The sequence below is a fragment of the Urocitellus parryii genome, chromosome 1, assembly GCF_045843805.1.
Source record: "Urocitellus parryii isolate mUroPar1 chromosome 1, mUroPar1.hap1, whole genome shotgun sequence".
Taxonomy (NCBI): Eukaryota; Metazoa; Chordata; class Mammalia; order Rodentia; family Sciuridae; genus Urocitellus; species Urocitellus parryii.
In genome coordinates, this window is record NC_135531.1 from 101,297,821 (window position 1) to 101,323,610 (window position 25,790).

At 42.4% G+C, this 25,790-nt stretch overlaps 1 protein-coding gene across 2 annotated transcripts in view; it reads right to left on the reverse strand.

Moving 5' to 3' along the window:
- Positions 1 to 25,790, reverse strand: part of Dpysl3 (dihydropyrimidinase like 3) — a 105,686-nt gene that overhangs the window by 10,256 nt on the left and 69,640 nt on the right. For both annotated transcript variants that reach the window (XM_026384342.2, XM_026384343.2), the window contains exons 2-9: positions 21,186 to 21,274; positions 17,092 to 17,276; positions 14,697 to 14,861; positions 12,113 to 12,174; positions 11,134 to 11,214; positions 7,426 to 7,494; positions 4,152 to 4,272; positions 509 to 665 (exon numbers count right to left, since the gene is read on the reverse strand). In XM_026384342.2, coding sequence (XP_026240127.1) covers positions 509 to 665; positions 4,152 to 4,272; positions 7,426 to 7,494; positions 11,134 to 11,214; positions 12,113 to 12,174; positions 14,697 to 14,861; positions 17,092 to 17,276; positions 21,186 to 21,274 — 929 coding nt within the window. The remainder of the gene's footprint in view (positions 1 to 508; positions 666 to 4,151; positions 4,273 to 7,425; positions 7,495 to 11,133; positions 11,215 to 12,112; positions 12,175 to 14,696; positions 14,862 to 17,091; positions 17,277 to 21,185; positions 21,275 to 25,790) is intronic.

Genomic DNA, 25,790 nt, shown 5'->3' on the forward strand with positions numbered 1-25,790 from the left:
CCTCTGTAGGCTCAGTTACCTCATCTGGAAGGTGAGGGGGTGGGATGAGATCATCTCCTTTGTAGCAAAATCAAAGGACCTCAAAGGAGTGATGGCCTGATCTTACATGTACACAGAGCAACAAATGAGTATCCCTATGATTTTGGCTAAGTGTCATCATGGTTGACTATTTGAATTTAGGCAAATTATTTAAACTTTTTTTGGCTTAGAGTTGCTTAAACTGTAAATTGGGGTTAGCAGAGCCTCACTTGTAAAGTTGCTAGGAAGAGCAAGTGAGATCATGCGTGGAGTTTCATCCTAGCTGGGCACACACAGGTATTCACTGCTGTGACCATTACCCACATTGTGACTATATTATCATTTGAAAAATGATGGGGGAGAGCCTGTGTTCTATACTCAAGCCTGCAGGAGGACTTCTAGCTGGTGGATGGAACAACTGCAGTCCCCATCCCAGCTGGCCCCAAGATGCCCCCACAAAACCCCTGCAGCTCTACAATCCTGCACCAACCTGGCTAGCAAGGAGTTGATGTAGTCAGGAGTGGTCGGGTCAGGGCTCAGAGGCGGGGATGTCACAAATGCAGCCGCCTTGGCCCAGTTCTTGCTCCAGTAATGGGTTCCATCTGTACCAAGGCTGGCAGTAATGGGCTCTCCAAAGACCACATTTCCTGGAAGGGGGGAAATAGGCAATGGATTTGCATTAAGTATATGCTGCACTGAGCCATATTTAATCATAGCTCCTAAGCCTACTCAAGGCTATGGATCTGCTGTAAGGCAGATCTGGGTTCAAGTCCACATTCCCACCTTTTCTAGGCTTTTTTTTTTCTTTGTGCTAAATGTGAGCAATTTCATATTACTTGGATAGAAAGAATGTAAGATGCAGTATTGATCCACAAATTTTGAGGCAAATTAAAATTTGAGGCAAAGAAAATATAAGAAAAATATATATTTATTACAAGATTCATCCTTATTTCAGAAATATTAAAATGCAAGGTACGTCCTAGAATAGATGAAATGAGATGATATCTACTTCCCAGGCTTGTTAAATTAAAGGATTTTTTTTAGATATGAAGGATATGGCACACAGGTGATTCTCAGGAAATACATATTTCTTTACCTTCCACTTTTTTTTTCCATTATAGGGCTCAAAGCCCTGAATGTGCCATGCATCAATGGAAATTGCTAGATTCTTTTTTATAAGATCACACTTTTGCTTCCAGAAAGTCAAATCCATGAGCTCTCATGAGTATTTTTCATTGAGTTTGTTACTTCTTAATCTAAGCAAAGAAGTGACTTGCTCCACGAGACCCAAACCCCTGAGATGTGGCCATAGATGATGAGGCTGGCTTCTGGAATTCTGTGACGGGAACCAGGGGAATCAGGTGAGGAAGGAAAATAGAAAATACACTGATCTAAGCTTTAGTTGAGCTTCTTAAGGAAGAAGAGACAATGATACAGAAGGCAAAAGATGTCTCATAGAAAGTTGGTTGGTACCAAGTTAACCTATGCCAGCACCTTGGGCCAAGGATGCTTTGTATAAAGCCTCAGTCTTTGGTCATCCATCTTTCACCATCAAAGTTTGTATTTGGTCACATTCTGGGAGGCTCTATGGCCAGGATTATCAAGAAATTTTGCTTTGTTTCAATTCCAATCAATTGGTAATGGTTAACTAGAATTATAGGTAGGGAAGAAATTTAATAATGCTTCTGGTCTCACTAAAATAGATTTCTGATTGATTAGTGATGTTTGCCATAGACAAAAGAAGAAAGCAATGGTGTGATTTGCATATAGCAGCCCTGTTTTTATGGGGTGCCCATAAAAAGGATCAACAGGTAACTTAGGAGAATTTCAAGAGCTCTCTAAAGATATTAACCAAACTAAAGTATGCAGGACCACAAATAAATGAAAAAATGAAATTCAAGGCAAGCACTCAACTACTATTGAGAAAAAATGCAACCTTTACAATGGAGGAACTGTCTCTTTGGGCTACACTTAGCATGGAAATATAAAAAGCAAAGATTGTCATTATGAGTACTAGCCCTCCTACCTGGGACATCTAAACAGGTCATATTATAATTCCTGCAAAGGAAAAGGGTGATGGCAGTGCCCACAGCACATGCCTCTCAGAGTTCCTTAAGAATTCTACATAATAATAAATGTAAAGTATTTATCTCAGTGCTGGGTATTAGAGTTGGTTCTCATTAAATTGTAGCTTTTTAATGTTAATTCTGGGCAGCCATGCTGAGCTGCTTAAGAGCCCTGGTGGTAGGTGATTAAACTTACAAGAACTTAAACAGAAACATGGTCAGGAAGGGAAGAGTAAGCACTGTGAGTCTCTGTCTTCCTGCTTGGAAGGCTCTTCCCTGAGAATGACAGTCTATGAGATGTTTACTGGCTTCAATCTCAGCAGCCAGTTTTTCATCACTGAAATAGGACCTCCCTTCCACCCTGGAGGCACAGCTGCACAAGTTCTCTTGCCAGAGAATCAGGAGCCAGAAGACTAAGGAGGAGGAATTTTCTCTATGAAGTTTGAAATAAGACCAGCATACAACTGAAACTTCCCATGCTCGGGGGTGCCCAGGATATCCTGGTGATGAGTCCCAGGCAAGACAAAGCCATCAGACAAAAGGCATGAGAGGGTGAAGACGGTGGGTGTTGATGGCCAGCATGGTAGGGATGGGGGCCCCCATACAGTTTCTCCTTTCTTTCTCCCTGTCTCCACCACCAAGAATGGGTACAGAACATTGGGCTGCTTTCCTGCTTTCCAATGACTCACACCACCCAGGGGAACAACTGCTATTTCACTTGAGGCATTTAAATACTGCAAGAGAAAACAGCAAGTCTACTATGAACATGAGGAGGTTGAAGATGCCTCAGAACCTACCTCAGACAAGTGGCAAGACTCCTTCCCATAAGAAAGGGACTACCCTCAGCCAGAGGCCAGGCAGTTGAAAACCCAGCTGGCCATCAGCTGGGACTATTCTTAGCCACTCCAGTCACTCACCCACACATGGAGTTTTTTAGACTAGTTGGACAGATGAATCACTCATCTTGAGTCTCTCCACCACCAGGGTGGACACTGACACTACACAGCAGTAGCCACTGCACAACTAGGCAAGGTCAATTCTCTTTCACAACCAAACACAGAACCTTTATCTCCAGCTTCTCCAACACCGTTCATTTCCCCGACTTCACCATCAAGCCCATTAGTCTGCCACTGAGGACAGGGACCAAAAACAGAGAGTTTTGAAATGGGAGTACACTTAAGCTAAGCACAAGCCAAGCAACTGAAACCCAAGTAAACAGGAGTAGAGAAAAGGAGAAGGCAGAAGCTGACAGGGATAGAGCCCCAGGTCATGAAGCCATGGTTTTAGACAATCTCTGGAGACCCATTCAACCCCTTTGCTAAAATACCTTGTGCTAAACTGTGTGCTCAGGCAGTGGGGCCCTGTCCCTGCATTCTGCCCTCAATCCTGGCCACATTAGACCATCTCCACAGCTGTCTTTGGTGCAGGGATGTGAATATGGTCACAACCAAGACATTCACATGCTCCTGGACATTATTGCTTGAGCTGCTGCAAAAGATGTGTTCTACTTCTCCATCATGTCTCACCAAGAACTGAGGAAAAAAGTTGTCTCCTGGCTTCTGTTCTTGTCACATACTGAACATAAAGCCATCAGGCAGGAAAGAGAGTCAAGAAGGGAATAAGAGTGATAGAGTCCTAATGCCACTGTTGAAGCCCCTCAATCGAGCTATGCCTGAAATACCCACAACCAACCACTGACTTCTGTTTGCTTGTTGAAGCCAGTTGGAGGTAATCAGTGCAATGGAGACTAGTAAGTCCATTTATACAGTTCAGATAATGTGAACCAAAAATGACAGATCAAAAAGAGGAAGGAAGGTGCACTGAGTCTCAGAAGAACTGATTTGAGCTGTGTTGTCTTAGACAAATCACTGCCTCTGTTTGCTCATATACCAGGTGGAAGAAATCTCAGGATCCTGGGTGTAGCAGAGGCTCTCTAGAGAGCAAGGCAATAAAGCAGTGAGCACTGATATTACATGGACCAGCTAGGGAAGGAAGGATGGACCAGCCAGGGAGGAAAGAGGCTTTGCAGTACATTACTGGCTCTGAGATCTTAGAAGCACAAATCACCTTTTTTCCTGGCTTGTGAGATGAGATCGGCTGCACTCTTGCTCATGACCTTGGTGATGTAGAGGGGGCAGTTGGTCTGGCAGGCGATGGTGATGGCACGGAACACGGCCTCAGCTTCCAGCTGCAGGAGAAAAAGAAGGTTTCCAGGAGTCAATAGGAACCTGAGCCTCACCCCTGTCACGCACCACCTCCACATACTGTGAGCTATGCAAAGGTTCAAACCCTGGCTGGGTCTGGAACAGAATGGCCTCAGACCCACCCCCTCCCCTCCTGCTGTGTCTCTTCACTTAGCTCCTTGGTGCTTCCACCCTCCCTGGTAAAATGGAGGTAAGAGAGGGTGAAGCAAAGGACTGCTGCCTGAGATCATCACTTCACAGAGTAAGTACTGATCTCCCGAAAGCCAGAGTTTTCCCTGTACCTCCTTCTCTCTCCTTTCCCTGAGGTATTACAAATACTGCACCCAAACAGAGGCCTCTGCTCCCCACTCTTCTCAGGGCAAATTCTTTGGGAAAATACAATCACCACACCATCCACTCTGGAATAACCAGTAAAGGCCATTAGGCATGTGGCTCCTCAAATCCTTCCCTGCAGCAATAGGTGGTCAGCAAAGGGTTAATTTGAGGAGGCATTTCTTATACAAATAATTCCCAGGCTTCTCAGCACAAAGACTTCTTTTATTATTGATCTCTTCCATCCCACCCTAGTGTAGAATTCATGTTTTCAAATATGCTAAGTAACCCAGTTGCATTTATTAAGCAAGAAGTAATGTGTTTTTCCTTATTTTATTAACAAAGTAGGATCCAAGAGCTCAGGCTCTCTTGCCTGGCCTGATTCTGAGTCCTGATTCTGCTTCAGGCTGTGTGACTTCAGGTACCTTGCACAACTTCTCAATACCTTATTTCCTTGTCTTTGATGTGGTGATACTAACAGGACCTGACAACCAGGGCTGCTGGGAGTATTAAATGAGTTAATCCTTCCACTCGTGGGCCAAAGCAAGTGTCTCTTAAGGAGTGGCTCTAGGTCTTACTGCTGATCACAGTTTCTGACCAGGTGAGAGTCTGTGTTACTACCCAAAGCCCCAGTTAGTTCAATTTAGCCCAGAGCAGAGACATTGGCATTTTTCCATTCAATCAGCAACAGATCCCTTTTGTATGGATAGGACTTTCTGGTTTGCCTGTGCAGCCCAGTGCTTTGAAAAAAAAAAAAAAAAAACACCAAAAATAGCTTGCAGATGCCCAGTGGTTGTATAATGCAAACCAGTGACTACTTGTGGTGGATGCAGATCAGTAGAGAGGCACCAGGAACTTGATGACTGAGCTGGCGACCCTCAAGCTGCACTTCATTCCATGCAGACAAGATTCTGGAGGCACCTTAGTGCAGGTGAATGCAGTCTCCCATCTGAAGCACCCAGAGGCCCTACCCAGGAGTGGCTGCTCTGTGCCTGGGGTTCTACTCTGAACAGCATCACTTGAGATGGAATCTGGGTGTGCTCTGAGTTGAAGAGGGGTCGGCTCCTCCTACACTCCTTCCTACCCCTTCACGCCTTTGCTGACCACTTCAGCTCCCCCTTGACCTCAGCCCTGACCCCGTTGATGTCATTCCCTCCAGAACTGCAGGTTCTTCCACACTTCGACAACACGACTATCTTTGGAAGGTTACATCACCTTCCAACTTCACCCAAAAGGGTTTCCAGCGTTGTAGAGATTTGCAGTTCAGAGGCTTTTTTTTCTTTTTTTTTTTTTTTACTAAAAAGGAGACGGAACTGAGAGAAGGTTGGGATGGTGGGGGTGGGGAGGAGGTTGAAAAAACAAACCAAGGAACAAAAATAGACTTTGTTCTGAAATCCCCTGGCTGCTGCTGAAGAAATCCATCTTGCCAGCACATCTCTCCAGTGACCAGCATTTACAAAGTTTCACAAACAGTGCTGATCATTTTGGCCTGCTCACACTGCGTAAATGATTTTCCAATCCTTCAAACATGATCAGTCAGTGGCTTAACTTCTCTGAGCCTCAGCTTCTTTACTGTGCAATACAATGCCAACTACCTAGAGCAGCAGCAAGGATAACTGAGGTAATCTATGCACTTAGTACAGACTCAGGTGTGTAAGCTTTCCAAAGCACCCAGAATTACTAAAGAGACAGACTTCTCAGGAACACCTTGTACAATTAGAATCCTGATCACAAACTTATACATTATTTCAATGGGCAACAAAAATGTTACTAGACACCAGGGAGTTTCTGGGAGTTGATAATGTTCTCTATCACCACCTATGTGCTTCTTGAACAAGTGTATCCAATTTGTGAAAAGCAATCGCATCCTTATGACGGGAACAATTTTCTGTATCTGTTGATTACATTTCAATTTTTTAAAAAAGCTCTAGAAGCAATGTGCAATGGAATGGCATCTTTTCTGGTTCTGATTCTTTCTTTTACCTCTTGTATAGTTTGGAACAACAACAGGAACAGGATTTGCTTCACTGACATGAAGAGCTTTAAATTCATTCCAGGTACCTGTCCCTGGTTGCTGTCCCAAAGCCAAGTTGCTGTCAGCCATATGGGCAGCCTCAGCTCTATGCCCCATGCCAGCAGGTAAGTTATGGACATCCCAGAGAAATGTGATCAGTCACTAGTCACTAGTCACTAGTTACTGGCTCGTCAGCTGCTAAACATAGGTGCACATCATCATTTATTTTATATGTGGGAAACTTCCATACCAGGATATAATTATAACCTTATGCAAATCAATGGGCATGGTCCCTGTGAAAAACTCACGGGCAAAATTTTGCAAGACTCAAAACACAAAATGAAATAAAGAGTAAGTACAAATGTCTCCAAGATTCACAATGATTAAGAAAGAAATTAGAAACTTAGCATTCCTACTGAAAATCCAGAGGACACCGCAACTTGTATTATCTTTAGAGAGATTAAGGGGTCAAAAGGAAGTATCTCCTTTACATTCCTTTCTAATTTTCTCACAGCCCTTGAGCCAGTCCAAAGTGGTCTTTGAAAGAGATGTTCCAATACTGCTGTCTGGTATTTATAAATTCTCACCACCTTTCAGCAATATTTACTCCTACCCTGGATATACGTGTGGCTCAGGAAAACAGATCAAACAGAAACACTTCAAAATCAAAGGAGTGGCAGGCCATGGCTAGGTGGCCAGGACTGTGATAAGAAGAGTCTCCCAGAAGATGCTGGTAAAAAAGAGAGCCCCCATTGCTACTGTTTCTGTCTCCCCTTACCCAACCCCCAAGGCCTCCAGCCCTATAACATACCTCCTCTGGTCTGCTCAGAACATGTCCTTCTGGGCCAGTTATCCCAATTTCCAACATCCGGGTTTGCTCCTAGAGTGAGAAAAAAAGTTTTAAAGTTCTTCAACGAGTTTAGCTAAGATTAAAAAAAAAAAAATACACTTGTATGTTCTGATCAAAAAATGTGCTTGAGAAGAAAAAATGTCTCTGAAACAAATATATTAATTCTATATTTAGAATTACAATATAGGGTAGAGTCTTAACTAAAAAGTGGGGAGGAAAATTTAAGCGTGGTTTCCTCTTATTAGGGGGAAGACAGTGAGTCTACTAAAGGGCCCACTTTTTGTCTGCATTAAGCATCAGAAGTCACATCAAATCACTTACTTGTCATCTATTTCAGCTGCCTCTGAGCATACGCTTGCTTAACTTGTTGGTTTGTTCATTCATGCACTATAAACCCTTTTATTAAACAAAATGGGCTGAGTATCAGCTTCATGCTAGGCTCTGGGTTAAGCATCTGAATTAAAGTGATATAGCCTCTGACCTCACGGAGTTTACGGGTTAGTGCTGCATTCCCCAAAGTGTGGTTCACCCACCACCTACATCACAATCACCTGAGATGCTTTTGTAGTGATGAGGATTTCTGGCCCTATTCTGGCCTTCAGATCAGAAGATGCAAGGCTGAATCCTAGCAATCTACAGTTAACAAACCCCTCTCAGTTTTTATGTTTTAACACCATGGCTTAAATTAATGGATTCAGAATTTAACCAGACAAAATAATGCCTCTAGAGAGCATTACTTAAATTAGTGTTTTGGTTCAAATTCTATTTAACTACGTTGTGGATACTGCAGAACTGCCTGCCCCTCGTGGTTGGTTGCTAAATTCCTCTGACTTTTGGCCAGCTTTCACAAAGAAGCAGGTGGCTGGGCAGTGAACACACACAGGGGCTAATTGGAACTGGCAGAAACCCTAAGCCACTACATCTACAGTTTTGCTGGCATTCACTCTGAAATAACTGGTTCCTAAGAACTTCTGCTCCAGCAAGTCTAGCCTAATGGCCTAGGAGTATCCTGGTATTGAAGGGGAAATGGTAAATGGAGCAAGCCTTGTCTCAGTTTGCAACTATGGGATCTAGAAGAAAGAATTCTGACCACCTGGAAAAGAACTCCTCTTGTTTTTTTATGGAATAAAAAGGAAAATGCAAATGCAGGTACTAAAACCAATATAAAAAGGGAAGAACAAAGAAACCCAACAAGGTCAGAAACTGATTTTTTCCTGGTGAAGCACCTCCACTTTTCATTCTTGCAGTTTTCATTGGTTGAGTCTGGACTGAATAACATTTCTTCCAAACTCTTATGGGTATTCATTCTGAATTGCCCCCAAGTAATTAAAGGTGAAGGCTCACAGCCAGAGCATCTTGGGAATTATATGACACTCACTTTCTGCATGGTACAGATATGCAAGGATAATGCAGAAGGTGAAGCTAGCTCAAGCAGTCATTTCCAGATACATTCACAAGGGATACATCTTCAACATACAATTTCCTGAACCCTACTACTGACCTACTCAATCAGAATCTCTGGAATCCATAAAACCTAGTGATTCTAAAGTATTGCTCATGTTGGGAAGCCCTACTCTAAAATCCATGGTTCTCCTACAGCTGCAAGATTAGAGATGGCAACATGAAGACCCATCAATGGTACCTGACATTGGGGTCCAGGGCAGTGAGGCGTTCATCAGTTACAACCAAATATCAGATGTGGTCATGGAACCATTGTGGCTTGTGCCAGTGAGAAAAGGAGCCCATTCTTCATCCTCCCTCTCCAAGGCATGGCACATAGTAGGCCTCTCAGACTATCTGCCAACTTGAAAATTTGAAACTTGCCCTTGTTGGTACCCAGAGGAAAAGACTTCTTGCTCTTAAGTCACTTGCAGAAATGCAGCAAGAAACTCAGTATAGCAGCTGTCTCCATTTAGACAATGTGATAAAATCTTTCAGCTCAAGCTGAATTTAATAAACACACACAGAGAAACTCATCCAAATGGAAAAGTGCCCTTATTCCTTTCCTGACTGAGAACAGATCTCCCCAAGGTAGGAGAAGAGTAGGGGTATAGGGGGACCAGAGAAACAAACGTCTGCCCTGAGAGGCCACAAGGGGGAAGGAGCTGAGACGAGGGTCTGAGGGCTGGAGTCCCTTTGCCTCTACTGAGGCTGGAATGAAAGAACCAGGAGTTTGGATTCCAGCTGGGGGGCAGGCTGGGACCTCTAGGACTAGCAGTCCTGCCGGCGCCTCCCCCCGGGAGCAAGGGGGAGGGCCCTCTATGGAAAATGATTTCACTATGTCTGAGTATGTGGGGGATGCACTGCTAGGGGCCTAATTAGTCTCCTTGGTCATAAGTGAGAGGAAACTGCACAGTTGGCTCCTCTCCCCTACAAGTGAGAGCATTCAGAGTCTGAAATCACAACAGCGGGAGCCCTGCACTGCAGGGGCACTGTGTCCACAGGGGGCCTGAGACTGGGCTTGAGAAGCAAGGTACCCCAGATACACCATCTCTGGGTAAAGATGCCCCCTGAGGCAAACCACTTTAGAGGTTGACATCTATTCTTCCTAGTTATCTCCTGTGATCTTTGGGCCAATCCCTCTGAGCCTCAATGCTCTTGTCTATGAAACAGGGAGGATAGTAGCATCTTTGGAGGGCTGGAAGAAAACTAAATCAAAAACCCTACAGCACTCTCAGTGCCTGGCACACAGTAGAAAGTGTTCACCAAACGGCATCTGCTAGGAAGCTAATGGGTCTGAGATGAGGGTCTGCCTAGGCATGGCTCCACACCACTGCCAATCACATTCACCAAGTCCCAGACATCTGAAATGAAGGCACAGCCTGGTACTTGGAGTATGGAATGCATCTGCTTTGACTCACTTTTATAGACCAGTGCCTGATGCAAAGTCCTCAGGACACACTCTTTCAAAGAATGAATGATGGTTCTCACTGGTGCTAGCCAGTAGACTAACTGAGAGAGCTCCCTCTTCTATCTTGGTTGCTTCCTCCTAGCAGAGGACAATGCTGAATGTTCCTGAGATAAAGCAAATCCTGCCTAGGACACATCTGTTCATCGATTCCATTAAGCAACCCAGGAGATGGAGTGGGAGTGGCTCTCTGCTTCCTTATAAATGGTCAATTGGGCCTTGGGGCCTCTGCTTTCATCACTCTTTCCTTGGTTTTTCAATGTGATTTCTAGGAAATGCATGAGATGTCTGATTCCCCCAAGACCTAAATTTTATTATCTAAGGCAGCAGGTTCACCAGACTTGGATTGGATTCCTGGCTTCTGAGAAATGCTGCCTTAGGGTTTTTCTTTAGGACAGAGAATGTTCTACAGCTTTGACTCATTTTCAGGAGAGAATCAGCACTGCCTTCCCACTAAATGGCCCAAATTGAAAGCCTCTTCTTTCAAAATTCCCATTCTGATTCTCCAGGAGGGCCAGATGGCTTCCTGTTGTACAGCATCTTCTAGTTTCTCTGTGTTTGTCTTCATCCCCCCTCCTTTCACCTTTTGTGCAGACTGTAAGATTCTTCAGGGCAAGTTCTGCCATTAGTAACCCGCTTATGATGGAGCCTTGCACATGCTGAGAGCTGAAGCAAGGCTGAACAAATAAGAAAACAAATGGAAGCAGACCCAGAAAGCAACGCCCAAACAGAAAGCATGCCCCAGAGAGCAACGGGGTTACCTGGGCAATGATATCTCCATTCTCGGCATGGACTTGAGCAATGGCTCCCAGTTCTCCCAGGCAGGTGAAGATCTCATAGAGCTGAAATAGAAATGAATCTTTGTCCCCTTCACAGCCACTTTGAGCAACTTCACATAAAGACTAATTACTAAAGCCAGAGCTAAAATAAATGAAATAAACCAGAAGATATCAGGAACTAGGAAAACAGACTAAAATATGCATAAGCAAAGAGGAGTGTAGTCCAAAGAAACTCTCTCGGAGGTCCTATCTAAATGCAGAACCTGTCGTGACTCCTGGAGAGGCAGGACAAACATGTGACAAAGTGCTGTGGGCCCTTCTCCTCTGCCTCTGACACACATTTTTAATGGAATCATTTCCTACCGAGCTGAGACACAGCTTTAGAATCTTTCTCAACAAGGGCTCCCGAAAGGCATTAACAGCCCTGTCACAGCTAACACAAAACATGAAACCCTTATCACTGAACGACTCAAGACAGACCTACCTTCACCTTTTAACCAGGAGGCATGGGAATTAATTTCTTACATTTCCTGTGATACTGGAGATTGGTCTAACACCAACACATGACATGACTTTCTAGGGACAGAGTCAGAGGCAAGCTGGTACAATTACTCCAAATGCCAGGAGGCAAAGAGCCCCTGATCTTGTAGGCAAAGAGCCCCACATTTCCACTGAGTTTATAAGGGATCATTCTATAGATGGAGATTTAGGCATGCCCTTCCTCTTTGCCTTCAAGAAAGCTGCTCCCAGTGGAAATCTAGCTCTCTGTCTTGCCACAGGCACCCTGCCCATTACCTTATTTTAAATGCAGGATGGACTGCAAGGACTTCAAGAAGCACGCTTGCCCGCCCAGCAGTCTCCCACAGTGACCACAGTGACTCATGTCAGAAGGGCCAAGGTCAACAGCAACACTATGAAATTTGTCAAAATACCCCAAACCACATAGCAAATGTGTTGTTACCTCTGTGTTGGACACTTGATATAAATCCTTATAGGCCATGTAAACCATGAAGGAGTTAACCCCTGCAAGACAAGAAGGGAAAACAGGGAAAACGGGAGTCATTATCACAACCACCCTTCATCTTTATTCCCACTCTGTCACCCATGGGACCCAAGCACATTACTCAGGTGCTTGTCCAATATAAAGCAGATACTTGGAATCCTCCAAGAACGTTCTACTATACCCGCCCCTTTCCTATAAAAATCAGTAGTTCCTAAATGATGTCAAAGCAGAATGGTCTCTTCTTCTGCCCTACTTTTCACCTTCCACCTCCAGCACAGCAGCCCCCAAGACATTGCCCCCAAGCAGCAGACACCATGGAGAATCAGTCTAGCACAGTAGCTGTGATCACTCACTGGGGTGAGTGGATCCACCACATATTTCAGTGAGTTGAGAGTACTTAACTCCCTGGGACGTAATTTCCTCATCCATAAAATGGAAAAATAACAATATCCTACTTCATAAGGTGGCTGTGCACATTGACATGTGTTGTTACCTCTGTGTTGGACACTTGATACAAAACAGTGGTTGACAATGGTTGATAACACATTGAAGGAGAGTTCTGAGCACCCATTTTGACAGAATGCTGGTCTCCACGGTGGGTCTCCTGAGATATGTTTATCTCACTATAAATGAATGCTTTCTCCACCACCATGCCTGTGCAGGGTGTGGTGTCCAAGAGGAGAACGAAGGAAACAAAATTAAACTCTTTAAAACCTGCTTTTAAGATGCTAGCAGGCATAGGAATCTTTTCTGTTAACAAATTTGTACTTATATCTATAGATACTGTTTTCTGTAAAAAAACAAAAACAGAAAAACTACTTTTGCTTTCCATTCTCTACAGTTTGTTTAAAGAGTAAAGTTCAAATTCAAATCTGGATATGTCAACCTAATAATACTCCTTATGATTTTATAACAAAAAGATATTTGCCCTACATGCGGTTTTAAGAATTGTTCTTCAGCCAAGTATGGCACACACCTGTAAACCCAGCAGCTCAGGAGGCTGAGGCAGGAGGACTACAAGTTCAAAGTCAGCCTCAGCAATTTAGCTAGGCCCTAAGCAACTTAACAAGACCTTGTCTCAAAATAAAAAATAAAAATGGCCTGGGAATGTGGCTGAGTGGTTAAGCACTGCTGGGTTTAATCTCTGGTATCAGAGGGAGAAAGAGAGGGAGAGAGAGATCAATCCCAACTTTGGGAACTAGAAGAGCTAATAGAGGCAGAAAGCAAGTTTTTGATACGTAAGTCATAAGAGTTATAAGGAAAGAGCTATTTAATTTTCACCCAAAATAAATAGGTGGGACTTGGGAATAGGGGATCATTTTGAGGAAAGGAAGCCAATTTTGGTCTTTAACCATTAAGGCCATCTCAGCCCACAGTGTTCCAGGCCAAAAATGGATTATAATTTGAGAACATCCCTACCCAGAGTGGTTCAAGTCAGGGCAGTTTTCCCCAACACTACCCTTCCCGAAAGCCTCTATGTCACCCATGCAATGACCCAACCTTATGTGGTTGTTAAAACCACTCAACTTTCTACCCCTGTTGAGATACCCTGAGTAAAAGAAGACACAGAGAGAAGGGAGGGAGCTAATGTCACTTTTTGTGTCCCCAAGGGTTGGGTAGGGCTTGGAGGTAAGGAGATGGATAGAAAGAACAGCTCATCTTTTGAGAGTTCATCATTTCCCCTCAACCTGGGCACACACTCTTTGCTGAGCTCCTAGCATTGTCTAGACAACTAATATGATAACCGTGCTTGCATCTGGAGGCATGTGTTCTGTTGCTCTGCTTGGGACAGCTTCTGCATTGGATGCTCAGCAGGGGCACCTGCACTTCCCTAAATCCTTTGGGCTGCTTCACAGTGCAGAGCACATGATACATAGGTGTGCAGGTGTGGGGTATGTGGGTACATGTGTTGAAGAGCTAAAGACCAAATCATAGAAAGAAGTAGAGAACAGAAGACTCTAATAACATAATAGGACCTAAATCATGTCCTCATTGAGAGAACACACACATACACACACACTCAATTTTCATATCCTATGTTCCTAGCCTATGTACCAACATATCTTTGCTCCTTTCCTTAGGATGCTATTATTATCTAACAGTAATGATTTATGACTCTAGAGTCAAAATGATAGAGGCTAAAAAAATTCCTAATTTCATATTTGCTAACCATGTGACCTTCTGTAGGGTAAGTGAAACTTTCCTTAGATTTTTCCCCGAAAAAATGAGTAACACTGCCCAGAGGGGAACAGCATTGACTTTGGATAGATCTACTGCTTACTAACTCTGTGATCTTAGGCACTTATTCTGACCCTGAGCATCTCCATCTGCAAAGCAGGAGTAATGATCTCCAGCTCATGAGGATCCTGTGGGAAGTAAAATTGAGTAACAAAGTGCCTGGAACAAAGTGGAACTCCTACGTCCAGTACTTATGTGTAATGTTCAAGACTCCAAGCAAGAAGTGACTCAATTGGGTGGACAATGTGGGATGGAGAGGCAGGAGAAGCCAAGGGAAGAGGGAGGAGGGCACGCTGGGGCTGACCTTTGTCCTTGATGAGGTTCTGCACTTCCTGCTTGACGCTGTCGTTCCAGTGGGTGATGTCCACATGCAGGGCATAGTCACAGCAGCTCTTCCCATCAGCCCACTCACGCCACTTCTCATAGGCCTCCGTCAGGCCAGACTCAGGCTCCGGCACCACGTGGTCAACTGGACGATAGAGACCCAGATGGTGACTTAGACAGGGGTCCACTCCCCCTACCAGGCCTGTGCCTGCTTGCTTAACTATGACATTAAACTTAGAAAGTGTTCCCTGGTAGCTCCACAATGCTGAAGAGTTAAATGTCTCTTAGTTATGGGATTTGGGACAAATTACTAGTTTCACTAAACCTCTGTTTTCTCTCCTCGAAACAGGTGACAAGGTGGACAACAGGATGTAATGGCATCTTCCATCTCAGTTGGTGATATCATTAAATGGTAAAAGTCATGTAAAGTGCTTTACTCGATGTCGGTAAGTGCTCAGTAAATGTTAGCCAGCAATGAATGCCCACTAGGTGCTGTTATTACAGGGCCCAGTCACTGTTGATAAAATTGGGCTCTCTTCCCAGGGTGGGAGGAAGCTCTTTAAAGCTACACCAGGTACAAGAAACCAAGGTGCTTCTGTTTACTGATGCAAAAAGGGACGGCATTGGGTAAGTGAAACTGAGGCCCAAAGATCTCATTTACATGTGAATTTTCTGGTAAGAATTCAGTTTCTTTGTGGTCCCAAACTACTCTTTCCCCTGCAACAATTAATAATTTAAAAAAAATCACCACATCTACAATTGGTGGGGATAATGTAAAAGTTCCTCTCTCATATTCCCCCCTCCCCCCCGGGCAGCTGAGATAACATGTGAATTGGTACAACTCTCCTGAGAACAATTTTGAAATATATATAAAAAATATGGACATCTTCCATACCTTGATTCAGTAATTATTCCCATGCTTAAGAGTTATTCCTATGGAAATAAGTGTGGCTTATTTATTATTATGTATGCAAAATTTCAGTTTCAAGGATCGTGCTAATATATTTATATAAGTGAAAAACCTGAAAATAATTCAAGCCTTTAATAATAGGGAAGAAGTTTGTTTAAATACATAAATCAATGGTTAGGCATCCGTTTTTAAATGTTGTGGTAGGGAAAAAAATAAAGAGTGGAAAGATATTCAGGATATATAATTTAGTGAAAATGTCAGGCTAAAATACAGTACAAATATGATGATTATTGTTGTTAAGTGGGGAAAATGTGTGTAGACAGCCAACTGTAACAGTGATGTGGGATCATAAGGTTTCTTACTTATTTATCTATTTATTTTGCATATTTAGGATTTCTAAGTTACCTGTGAGGGACACAAAAGCTTTCTGTGGCTCCTGCTCTGCTTTACCCTTGTCACCAGATCTTGGTTTCACCCTTTCCTAACACAAAAGTTCAAGCAGGATGTGCATCTCAGGCTGGCTGAGCAGGTCCCACTGTGCGCCCACATGGCAGAAAGCCAAGCCAAGATCACTCACTTTCATTGCCTTGTGTCAAAGGCAGCCTGAGTGCACTTATCGGAAAGCAAATGCATGCAGCGACATTGCTAATGTCTGGAGCAACACCAGGGCTTTCATGGGCAGCAACAGCCAAGAAGTCAGCTGCTTTCCCCTGGGACTGGAGAAATGCTTTCATCTCCCTGGATTGCACCTTTTATGGCCTTGATGCAGTTTTCCTGGGCTTCTACACCCAACTAGCTAAAGCTGAACCCTGCTAGTACTCCTGCCAAAAGAGGTGCATGAGCAGTGGCTGATTCTAGGGCTCAGGCTGTTCCCTACTCAGGGTTGGATGTATATGATGTTAAAATAAACAGTGCTCTGGTTGACCAAGTTTGGAGCCAGTGCCGAAATAGGGCCCGATTCATTGAGATTGCTTTAGGACAGGAAGGACTGCCCTGGAATGCTATGGGTTCGGTAATCCAATGGCATGCAACTCCCTAGGCTTCTTTGGAATCGCAAGTTACCAGAAACAAAACAAAACAAAACCAAAAAACAAAACACAAGGAAAACCACTCTCACAGCTTTGCCTCATCTTAAAGATACAAATTGGTCAGAATACAGCACAGATGAAATAGCACTAAATCCACTGAAGCCCACTATTTCCCCAAGAACTGCAAGTCTGAACTATCATTCTCTCTGTGAATTATCATTCTCTTAGCTGCATTTATGATCATGAGCTTCATGACTGTCCTCTACACAGCTACAGTGAGCTGCCAATTTCCTTCGACCAACCTGCTTTTCTCAGCTCCTATAAGGTAAAAAGTCTTGAAATAAGCATACCAGACATCATCAGGGAGCACTTTGGTTGGTACAGTTGTAAAGCACACACCTTGGGGCATCAGGAATGTGCAAAATCTGAAGACTTACTGATCATGGTTGTGCCTCCTGCTAAGGCAGCCTTTGTCCCTTGGAAGAAGTCATCCACCGTGGTCATTCCCTTGTACGGCATCTGGAAGTGAGTGTGGACGTCGATGCCTCCAGGGATCACCATCTTCCCATTGGCTTCGATGGTCTTCACTCCTCCAGGGACAATCAGATTGTCTCCAATTTGCCTGGTGAGACAGTGAAACAACCAGCAATTTAAAAGACCAGACAAACATAGAATTTTAAACATTGTAATATATTTGTTGGAGTAGTCTTTGCAAATGACTCACAAGTCTAGCAATTTTTAAACAATGATAGCTATATATACAGAAAACATGTGTTTTTATTGACATGAAATGATCTGTTATGGGACTATGTGTCCTGGTTTGGGACCATAACCTCAGTGGTTTGACAGTGTCTAGAATATAGTGTGTGTAATGAACATTTTTGAAAAAATAAGCATGTTCCTTTTGTTCTTCATTTAAGGGTGAAGAATAATTTTGGAAAGGCTAGAAGAAGTGTAAACTACTAGATTGTTATGAGAGACAGAAGAAGATAATGAATCATTTCAAGGACAGGTGTGGGAACTTTGTTACATTCTAAGCAGGTCATCTGTGCTCCTAACAAAAGGACTCTGCCTGGGTCATTTTCCACCTCTGTCCTCACTGCCAATCCAGATCTTTCCTTGGTGATTCACCAACCACAGCCGGTAGTAGATTTGTAGGGGATAAAGTAAAAAATTTGGATGCCTCTAGCACCAGCTGCTGTTGTGTGGTTAGCATCTCTGTAGAAGCTTCAAGCCAAGGTTGGTCATTATGACAACCTCCCCAAGACACAGCTTGGTCTGGGGAGCTTCAGAGCAATGGGGACTCAGGTGTGGAGTAAGCCGACCAGCATCTCAAAGGCACACCTCACGAGGAAAGTGACAATAGCAACTGCTCCCTGCATATTGTTCCTTACAGACTACCCAAGGTTGGTTGATTTCACACCCTGGATTTAGACAGCAGGTCAAAACTGTCCAGGGAAAACCCAGATGCATAGCCTCGACATCATCACTGGACATCTCCTACCTTGGATATATAAGTACTGATGGCTTGAGTACTTTTCCTTTCTGTACACAGGCAGCTAGAAAGACTCTCTCCTGGGGCAGTAAGAAGTTCAACACTGGCCTGCCAGACTTTTGAGTTCTGCATCTAAAGTATTTCTGACATCTCTAAGAGTTCAACTTTACCACATCACCATGGGTCATTCCAAAGCTACCACAATTAAAAACACACTGTGGAAAAATTGCAGACTCTGATCCTAACTCTACTCTAGACCAGATACTGGCTAGTTCTGGTCCCATTTTTCTTCCTCATCAGTTTTCCTCTGGGAGAAACTGAGAATCAAGGGGATAAAGAACTGTTTGGCCTGTGTGTATGTGTGTGTGTGTGTGTGTGTGTGTGTGTGTGCACGCATGCATTTGTATTTTCACCATTTTGACATTCAGCATTACACCAAATCTGAAACAGGAATGCCTTCTCCTTTTTTTCTCCACCATTCTGATCAATGTCACATAATTCTTGGAAGTTTCAGCATCCATTTCCTCCTCTTCAAGTTTCTATTGACAGCCAGTCTGATAGAGTGTGACCATGCTCTGGATGGAGGCTACCTGGTTTCCCATTTGCGGCTTGCTTGCCAGCACTGTGACCATGGGCAACTTAGCCTCACCATGCCTCAATTATTTCATCTGTATAATGTAATGTGTCCTCCATAGAGTTATGTACATTAAATGTTAGTTTCCTTTGAACCTATACAAGACTAAAGGCATATTACAGTTCAGTAATCACCAGCTGCTATAACTAACTAATGTCCAGCCCCCTCCCTCCTCTGAATTTCATCTATTTTTCTAATTTAATGCTTGACAGTATTAAATTAGTAAAATAAAATAAGCTATTACCTCATGGTGTTAGGTTCTCTGAATGTGTGTGTGTGTGTGTGTGTGTGTGTGTGTATATATATATATATACATATATATATATATATATATACATATATATATATATAAATATCTCAGTTTCCCTAAAAGACTATAAGTTCCCTGGGGAAGAAAGCATGATGACTAGTGACTTAGACAGCTGCCTTGCTCATAGTAAGTATTCCATAAATATTCAGAAAGGCAAACAATTTTGCAACAATTAAAGAGATTATTTCTATCCTTATACTTGGTGAGCTAGAAGGTTGTCGGAGATACACAAACTTTCAGGATTGGATAAAGATCACGTTCACCCAACCTTCTCTCTATCACAGAAACTGTTGGTCAATTCCTTCTGTAATATCCTCAACATGTGGCTTTGCAGTCTTTCTAATAAACATGGAAAAAAAGATTCATCCTATGTATTCAGTTCTGCTTGTGGATGCCTAAAATAACATGTGAAGATCTTAGGTTCAACTGCAAAAAAGCTGTGTGGTCAATTAGTGATGACTGTCATGAGTGCTGAAATGAGGAGGAGGCATTAGGTACTAAATTTTTTTTCCATCTCTGAAAGTCTCTAAGTGAGGGAGCGCATACCTCCAACAATATAATTTTTTAGTCATAGAAAAATATGTACTCAATTTTGGTTTATATTTTCAAGAAATTGTTGCATTACACTGTGGTTTGCCTATTATTTCCACTTCTCTTCTAACATAGAAGAGTAAAAATGTGAATTTGCAAGGAAACTATGAATGAATATATCTTTGTATTTGCTCATCCATTCATTCATTCACCCAGCCATTCAATGTATTTCACAGATGTGCTGACCTTTTGCAACTTACTTACTTTCTGTGTGTCTCTTTCTCCTTATCTAAGAAAAGAGGGTGACAATATAATTTCTCCACAGTGCTGCTGGCAGACTGAATGAGATAGAATGGAAAACATCTAACACAGTGTTTGGCACATAGTAAAAGGTAGCTATAAAATGTAGCTCTAACCAAATCTGTAATGTGCTAAAGCACTGGACTAAGTGTCAGGGCTACAGAGATGAGCAAGATATGATCCTTGCTCTAAGGGGACCTATGACAGAATTGCTGTGATTGATAAAAGCACAGAATGTTTTGAGAACACAGAAAGGGAAGCTTAGGCTTCCCTCCCTCAGCTTAGGCTTGGGATTTGATAAGAACATCTATCTCCCTACAGAAAACTATATCTGAGCTAATTTTTCAAAGATAAATAAGAGGTCTTGTATAATCACAATCTTAAACTAACCATAAAGTTGAGTAATATAAAAATAAAACTGAATGAGATCACAGGTAGCTAAGAAGATGGATTGGATACTCCAGCTTTATAAAATATCTTATCAGTGTGATTGGTGTAGCTTGTGGTACATGATTAAAGACCTAAAAAACAAGACTGCAAAAATCAAATCCTTCTTTGAGGTTCATAAATAAGGAACTTATGCATAAAAATTAACTGGTATGCACTTATAGGTACCTAAGAGCCAACTATTTTTAAAGAAATTATACCTCCCTGATGAATCTATTTGGAAATCATGCTTGAAATCCATGTTCAATCTGTGCCCTGACATTCTAAGCCCTACCCCTTTGTCAAACTTCAACTTAAATATACTTTCTAGCACTGAGAGGCCAGTGCTGGGGAGTGATACTGGCCAAATTATATTCTTACATTGAGTACATGCATGAATATGTAATATCAAATCCTTTCCGTATGTATAACTATAACGCACCAATAAAAATCTGGAGAAAATAAATGAATACACTATCCCCCAAACCTTACCTATAAATGGATATCTTTCTGTGTACTTCTCTTATCCTGATTTCAACTTCTTTGATACATTTTACTCAAGGCCAAGATATTTTTAGGGTGCTTTTTAAAGACTTTATTTTTCTTAGGTTTAGAGCAATAGTGATGCCTTCAGAAACTATGAGCAATACACACACACACCCCTTTCCCATGACCCATAGAGTGCCAATCAATACAGCTTGTACAAAGCAGTCTTGAGAAATATCCTGTTGATCAAACTTAGATTTTTCACTTCATGAATGCAATACAGACTTCTTTCTAGGCCTCCATGAAGAGAGTAAGTTTAAAAAGAAAGAGGAAAGTTCTCTATACATACTTTATTAAGCCATCCTCCATGTAAATGTCAGCATAGAAGGACTGATCATCATTGACGATTCGGCCTCCCTTGATAAGGAGACGGTCACTCTAGAAAAGAAAGAAAACATGAGTTATTGTCACAGTTAGTTCTTCAGAGGAAAGTGGTCTGCCAAGTTTTTCCCCATTTGTTGTTCTGGAAATCTGGCAGGAATGTTTTTAATAAAGACATCTCATGTGCCCAAGACACTCAACGTCTGAGCTGGGTGTATTTGTAGGGGATTCACAGTTTTTTGTTTGTACCCAATTCAAATTATTATGGAGTTTCACGTCTTGCTTCTGCAATCTATCATGGCCACAGGCTTCTAAAAGTATTTATAATGACACAAGGACAGGTTCAGCTCATATTATGTTTGAAATTCAGGATATTCATATATGTATGTACACAAGCACACAAGTTGTGATGTATAAGGAAATCACTAAATAGAAACAGACAGAATATCTATATTGTTTGACTCAGGGTGAAGAAATTATGCAGGATTCATATTCACTTCATCATACTCAGTATTGCTCACAATTTCTGAAGGCATCATCATTGCTTTAAACCTAAGAAAAATAAAATTTTTTTACTTAGATGAAATTTGGATAAGTGATCCAACTGGAAACAATGAAAATTATATTCCAAGGTTATTAACAAAAAATATGGTTTTTCTATATAGGTCAGGAGGCGGGTAAATTAGTGTCAGCCCTATGGATCACATATTTCATTAAACACATGAAGTTTAGACTGAAGCAGGAGCTTGTGACTGAACAGATGCAACTTTGTTGGTTAATGGGGAAGAAAAGTATTCCCAGGAGTGGAGCTATGGCATGAATAAAGCCTGGCTGGCTGGTTTTGTGAAGAATTCAACTTAGATACTTCAACTGTGTCCACCTGACCATCCATCCATCCATCCACCCATCTATCCATTTGTCTCTCATCCATCCACTGATACAGCAAATAATTATTGAATATTTATCATGAAACTTGTGGGGAGGGTACAGTTGTGAATAAGGCACACATGTCACTGCTTTATGGAACATAAAGGAAAAGTCTAACAATAAAGGAGTAGAGAAAATTCAAAACAATGTAAAAGTGCATATTAAGCCTCAAGAATATAGGGGAAGGGGGCTTATTTAAACAAAGATGTAAAAAAAAAGTCTTTCCAGGTCTGAGCAATTTAGACAGGGTGAGGATGCAGAACTTCTGCAGGCAGAAGGAACAGCATGTGCAGAAGGTCTGAAGTAGGAATAAAGCTTGTTTCTTTGAAAATCTGAAAAGAAGATCAAGTGGCCAGAGCTTAGGTTCAAGGACAGACGCCTGAGATGAGGCTGAGAGGTGGGAAAGCTGTTCATCTTGGGATTAGTAAGAGTTTGGGTTTGAATGAAAACACACTGAGACACATGGAAGGACAATGATTGGAGGAGTGAAGAACGCCTGTGGAGAAAAGGAATCTGGCTGCAAAGCTCGGGGTAAATGTGCTCCATGGCTCTTTGACTTTGGGGGTGAAGGGTGGCAGGTCAAGGGGTCAAGGCCAGGAAGACCTCATATTCAGAACTATCCAACATCACCATTCCCATGATGCTCATTCCTTGGTCCCTATTTGATAAGATAGCTTCCAAAGAGTTTAAGGAAGAAGCCCCACAGGTGGGTGACTTCTGGCTTCAAAATACAAACATGTTAACAGGGCCAGAAAATGAGACATAGAAGTAGGGCCCCATGTGGGATATAGAAAATTACTACTTAGCTTCTGTTCCCAAGGTGTTGCAAGAGAATAAGAAATTTCATCATGCCATATTGTCAGGAGAGAGGACTTTAAAAAGATACAGATCAAGGTAGTATTTATGAGAAAAAAAAAAAAAGAACCTTAAACATGGGGCAGGGAAGCTGTGGTGATAAGGTCCAAAACGTACTCCCACCAAACATGATGTAAAAGCCCCTATATCCTACCATTATATTCATGATCCAGTCTCTGCCAACATGTCCACCCTTATTCCTAGCATGTACTGCCTCAAACTCTGTGCAGTGATGAAACCATGAGTCAGGCAGTTCTTGTCACCTATCAGGCTTCCTGGCCACCAAAGCTTTGCAAAAATGTTCTCTCTGCTTTCTTATATGTTCACCTGACACATTTTCCTTTGCCAAGCCTCCAGCCAAGGGGTTTCTCCACCCCACCCCCAATGCATTACCTAACTTCTCAGCAAATTTCACCTGCTCCCACTGCAATTAAGTTTGAACAATTAAGAAGTCCTGAAATAGCTGATTTATGTTGTTTTATTATCCTCTCACTAGTCCAAAGACTCCTTTAGTGTCTTGATCTGTTTGCCTTGGTTCCTAAAACCCATCTTAGAAAGCTGTCATGTATCAAAGAAATGGTAAAGGGTGGGACATAGGGGGCTATATTATATCAGCATAACATAAAGGCATCTGAGTAAAAAAAAACACATGAAGTGGCTATGAAATTTTACCTTTGAGGGAAAAAAAAATTTGAAAGGATGGTGCAAGCTACTGTTTGAACAGTACTGCAAGGCTGTATGAGACAGCCTAGCTCTGCACTTCCAAACTCACGTACACATAGAAAAATACCTCTTCCCAGTCCCTGCTCAGGTACCACATCTGTATTTCATAAGTTCCCCAGGAGGCTCTTCTGCAGCCATGAGCCAGCCTTGCACTGAGTCACAGTCCAGCACAGTCCCCCCCACGGTTCTGTGTGTCTATGAAGGCAGCAGAATCTCCAGTAGACGCTTCATAATGTTAATACCTTGATAACCATAAGAGTTCCCTCTCAGGACTCAATGCTTTTCTAATGTTCTTTATCTTTCCAGCAAAGAGCTGAACTAAACTGGGTTTTGGAAAGGGGCCAATCTGAGAACAGTTATGAAACATGACCAGGCCGAGGACTAGGGTTTCAGCCCGAACCACTAGTGTGATCATCACTTCCTTCAAAAAGCATCAAATGTCAATAAAGGGGAGGGACTCCTCTCAGGCCCCGTGGACACCTTAGGAGTAGAAGGAGCTGAGCCAAGTGGAATTAACACCATGGAGCTAGTGTCATTGGAAACCCTTCAAATGATTATTAAATAAACTCTTTCTGGCTCAATAATCAAAGATGAATGATAGGTCTGGTGTAGGTCTCAGAGAGGGGAGTGAAAAGACTCCTGCTGAATGGGTTATGGGTATTATTATTATTAGTCTTTATTTTTAAGAGAAGAAATGTCAAATCCTGAACTCATAGATTTCTTTGGGGGTCTTTAGCTTGCTTTCCATTCTTTCCCCACTAAAAATGCACTTGATGATTCTGACCTCTTTCCATGTATGGTGTATCTCCTACAAAGGGCAGCCCAAAACACAGAGTCACAGAGGCTGAAAAGGCACTGAGGAATTTGAGGGTTGGGTGTGACATAACTACTGACCATACCAGGCCACATAAAACCAAATGTCATGGGACACAGAAATACTTGTCTATAAACTCAAGGACCAGCCTCATAGATTAACATATTCTGAGGTCAAAAGCTGAAAAGATGAGCACTCAACATCTCTGATTACATGTCATCTTCAGTGATGAGCATTGCTTTTGGGGGCTCTTTGTTTTCTGTTTCTGGCAGCTAAGGCTTTTAAGCACCCACAGTCTAGTTGGAGCTCAGCAGTCTTTCTCATGTAATGATATACATAAGGAATGGTGACATTTCTAGGGCACGCTGGGGTGATCTAGAGGGTATCTACACCCAAAATGAAACTATGCAGAGCCTCGTGTAACCAGCTGGGGACTCTGCTTGGGCCCTGTATATGCACCAAGGACCAGTACTTCACCCTTTTGAAGCCCAGCAGGGTATCAAGCCACCAATTGGCAAGCTGTAGTCCAGCTATGTTCTCCCCACTACTGGGAAAATTAGACCACTCGACTAGGCATGGGATCTTCAGTTCAGGCTAAATATCTCAGAGCTTCAGGTTTTTTCTTTAGATCAGAGTGATAATGATACTTAGGCTTACCTCCCAGAGTCACTGCCAGGAATGAGGGTGAGGGTATAGAGGGGATGATGGGGGGGAGGAATGCAATACCTAGTCCTCAGTAGTATACCTAATAAATATCAGTTATATGTTTTCCATTAATATTATTTATAGTATGTTAAATTGTTTTTAAAGCCTTAAGAAGTATATTGAAGAAAATTATTGCTCCCATTATCCAAATAGGGATTCATACACAGAGAGGTGACTCACACCAAGAGACTCAGTGAATCAGTTACAGTTGCAGATGTCTCACCTCTTGGTATTGATTTCCCTGAGGCTACTGTACCAAGTCTATTTAAACTTTACAATAAAAGGCTCTTTCTGACAGGACTCTCTTCTCTGATACCAAATCTGACTGTTTTAGTGTTCAAATTGCAGGTCAGTTCTCTGCAGTAGGTAACTTTACAAATACACTAAATCTAGCCAGAACTTACGAAATCAATGCATTAAACCTGCCTTTGTGGCCTAAAATGTGTCAATGCAGTAAAGGGATCTAATTTACAATTCAGGGTAGCAAAGGTCCTTGAGGTGTGATAAAAGTGTAACCTCTTTTTCCTTCACTAGGGCATAATAAAGTTT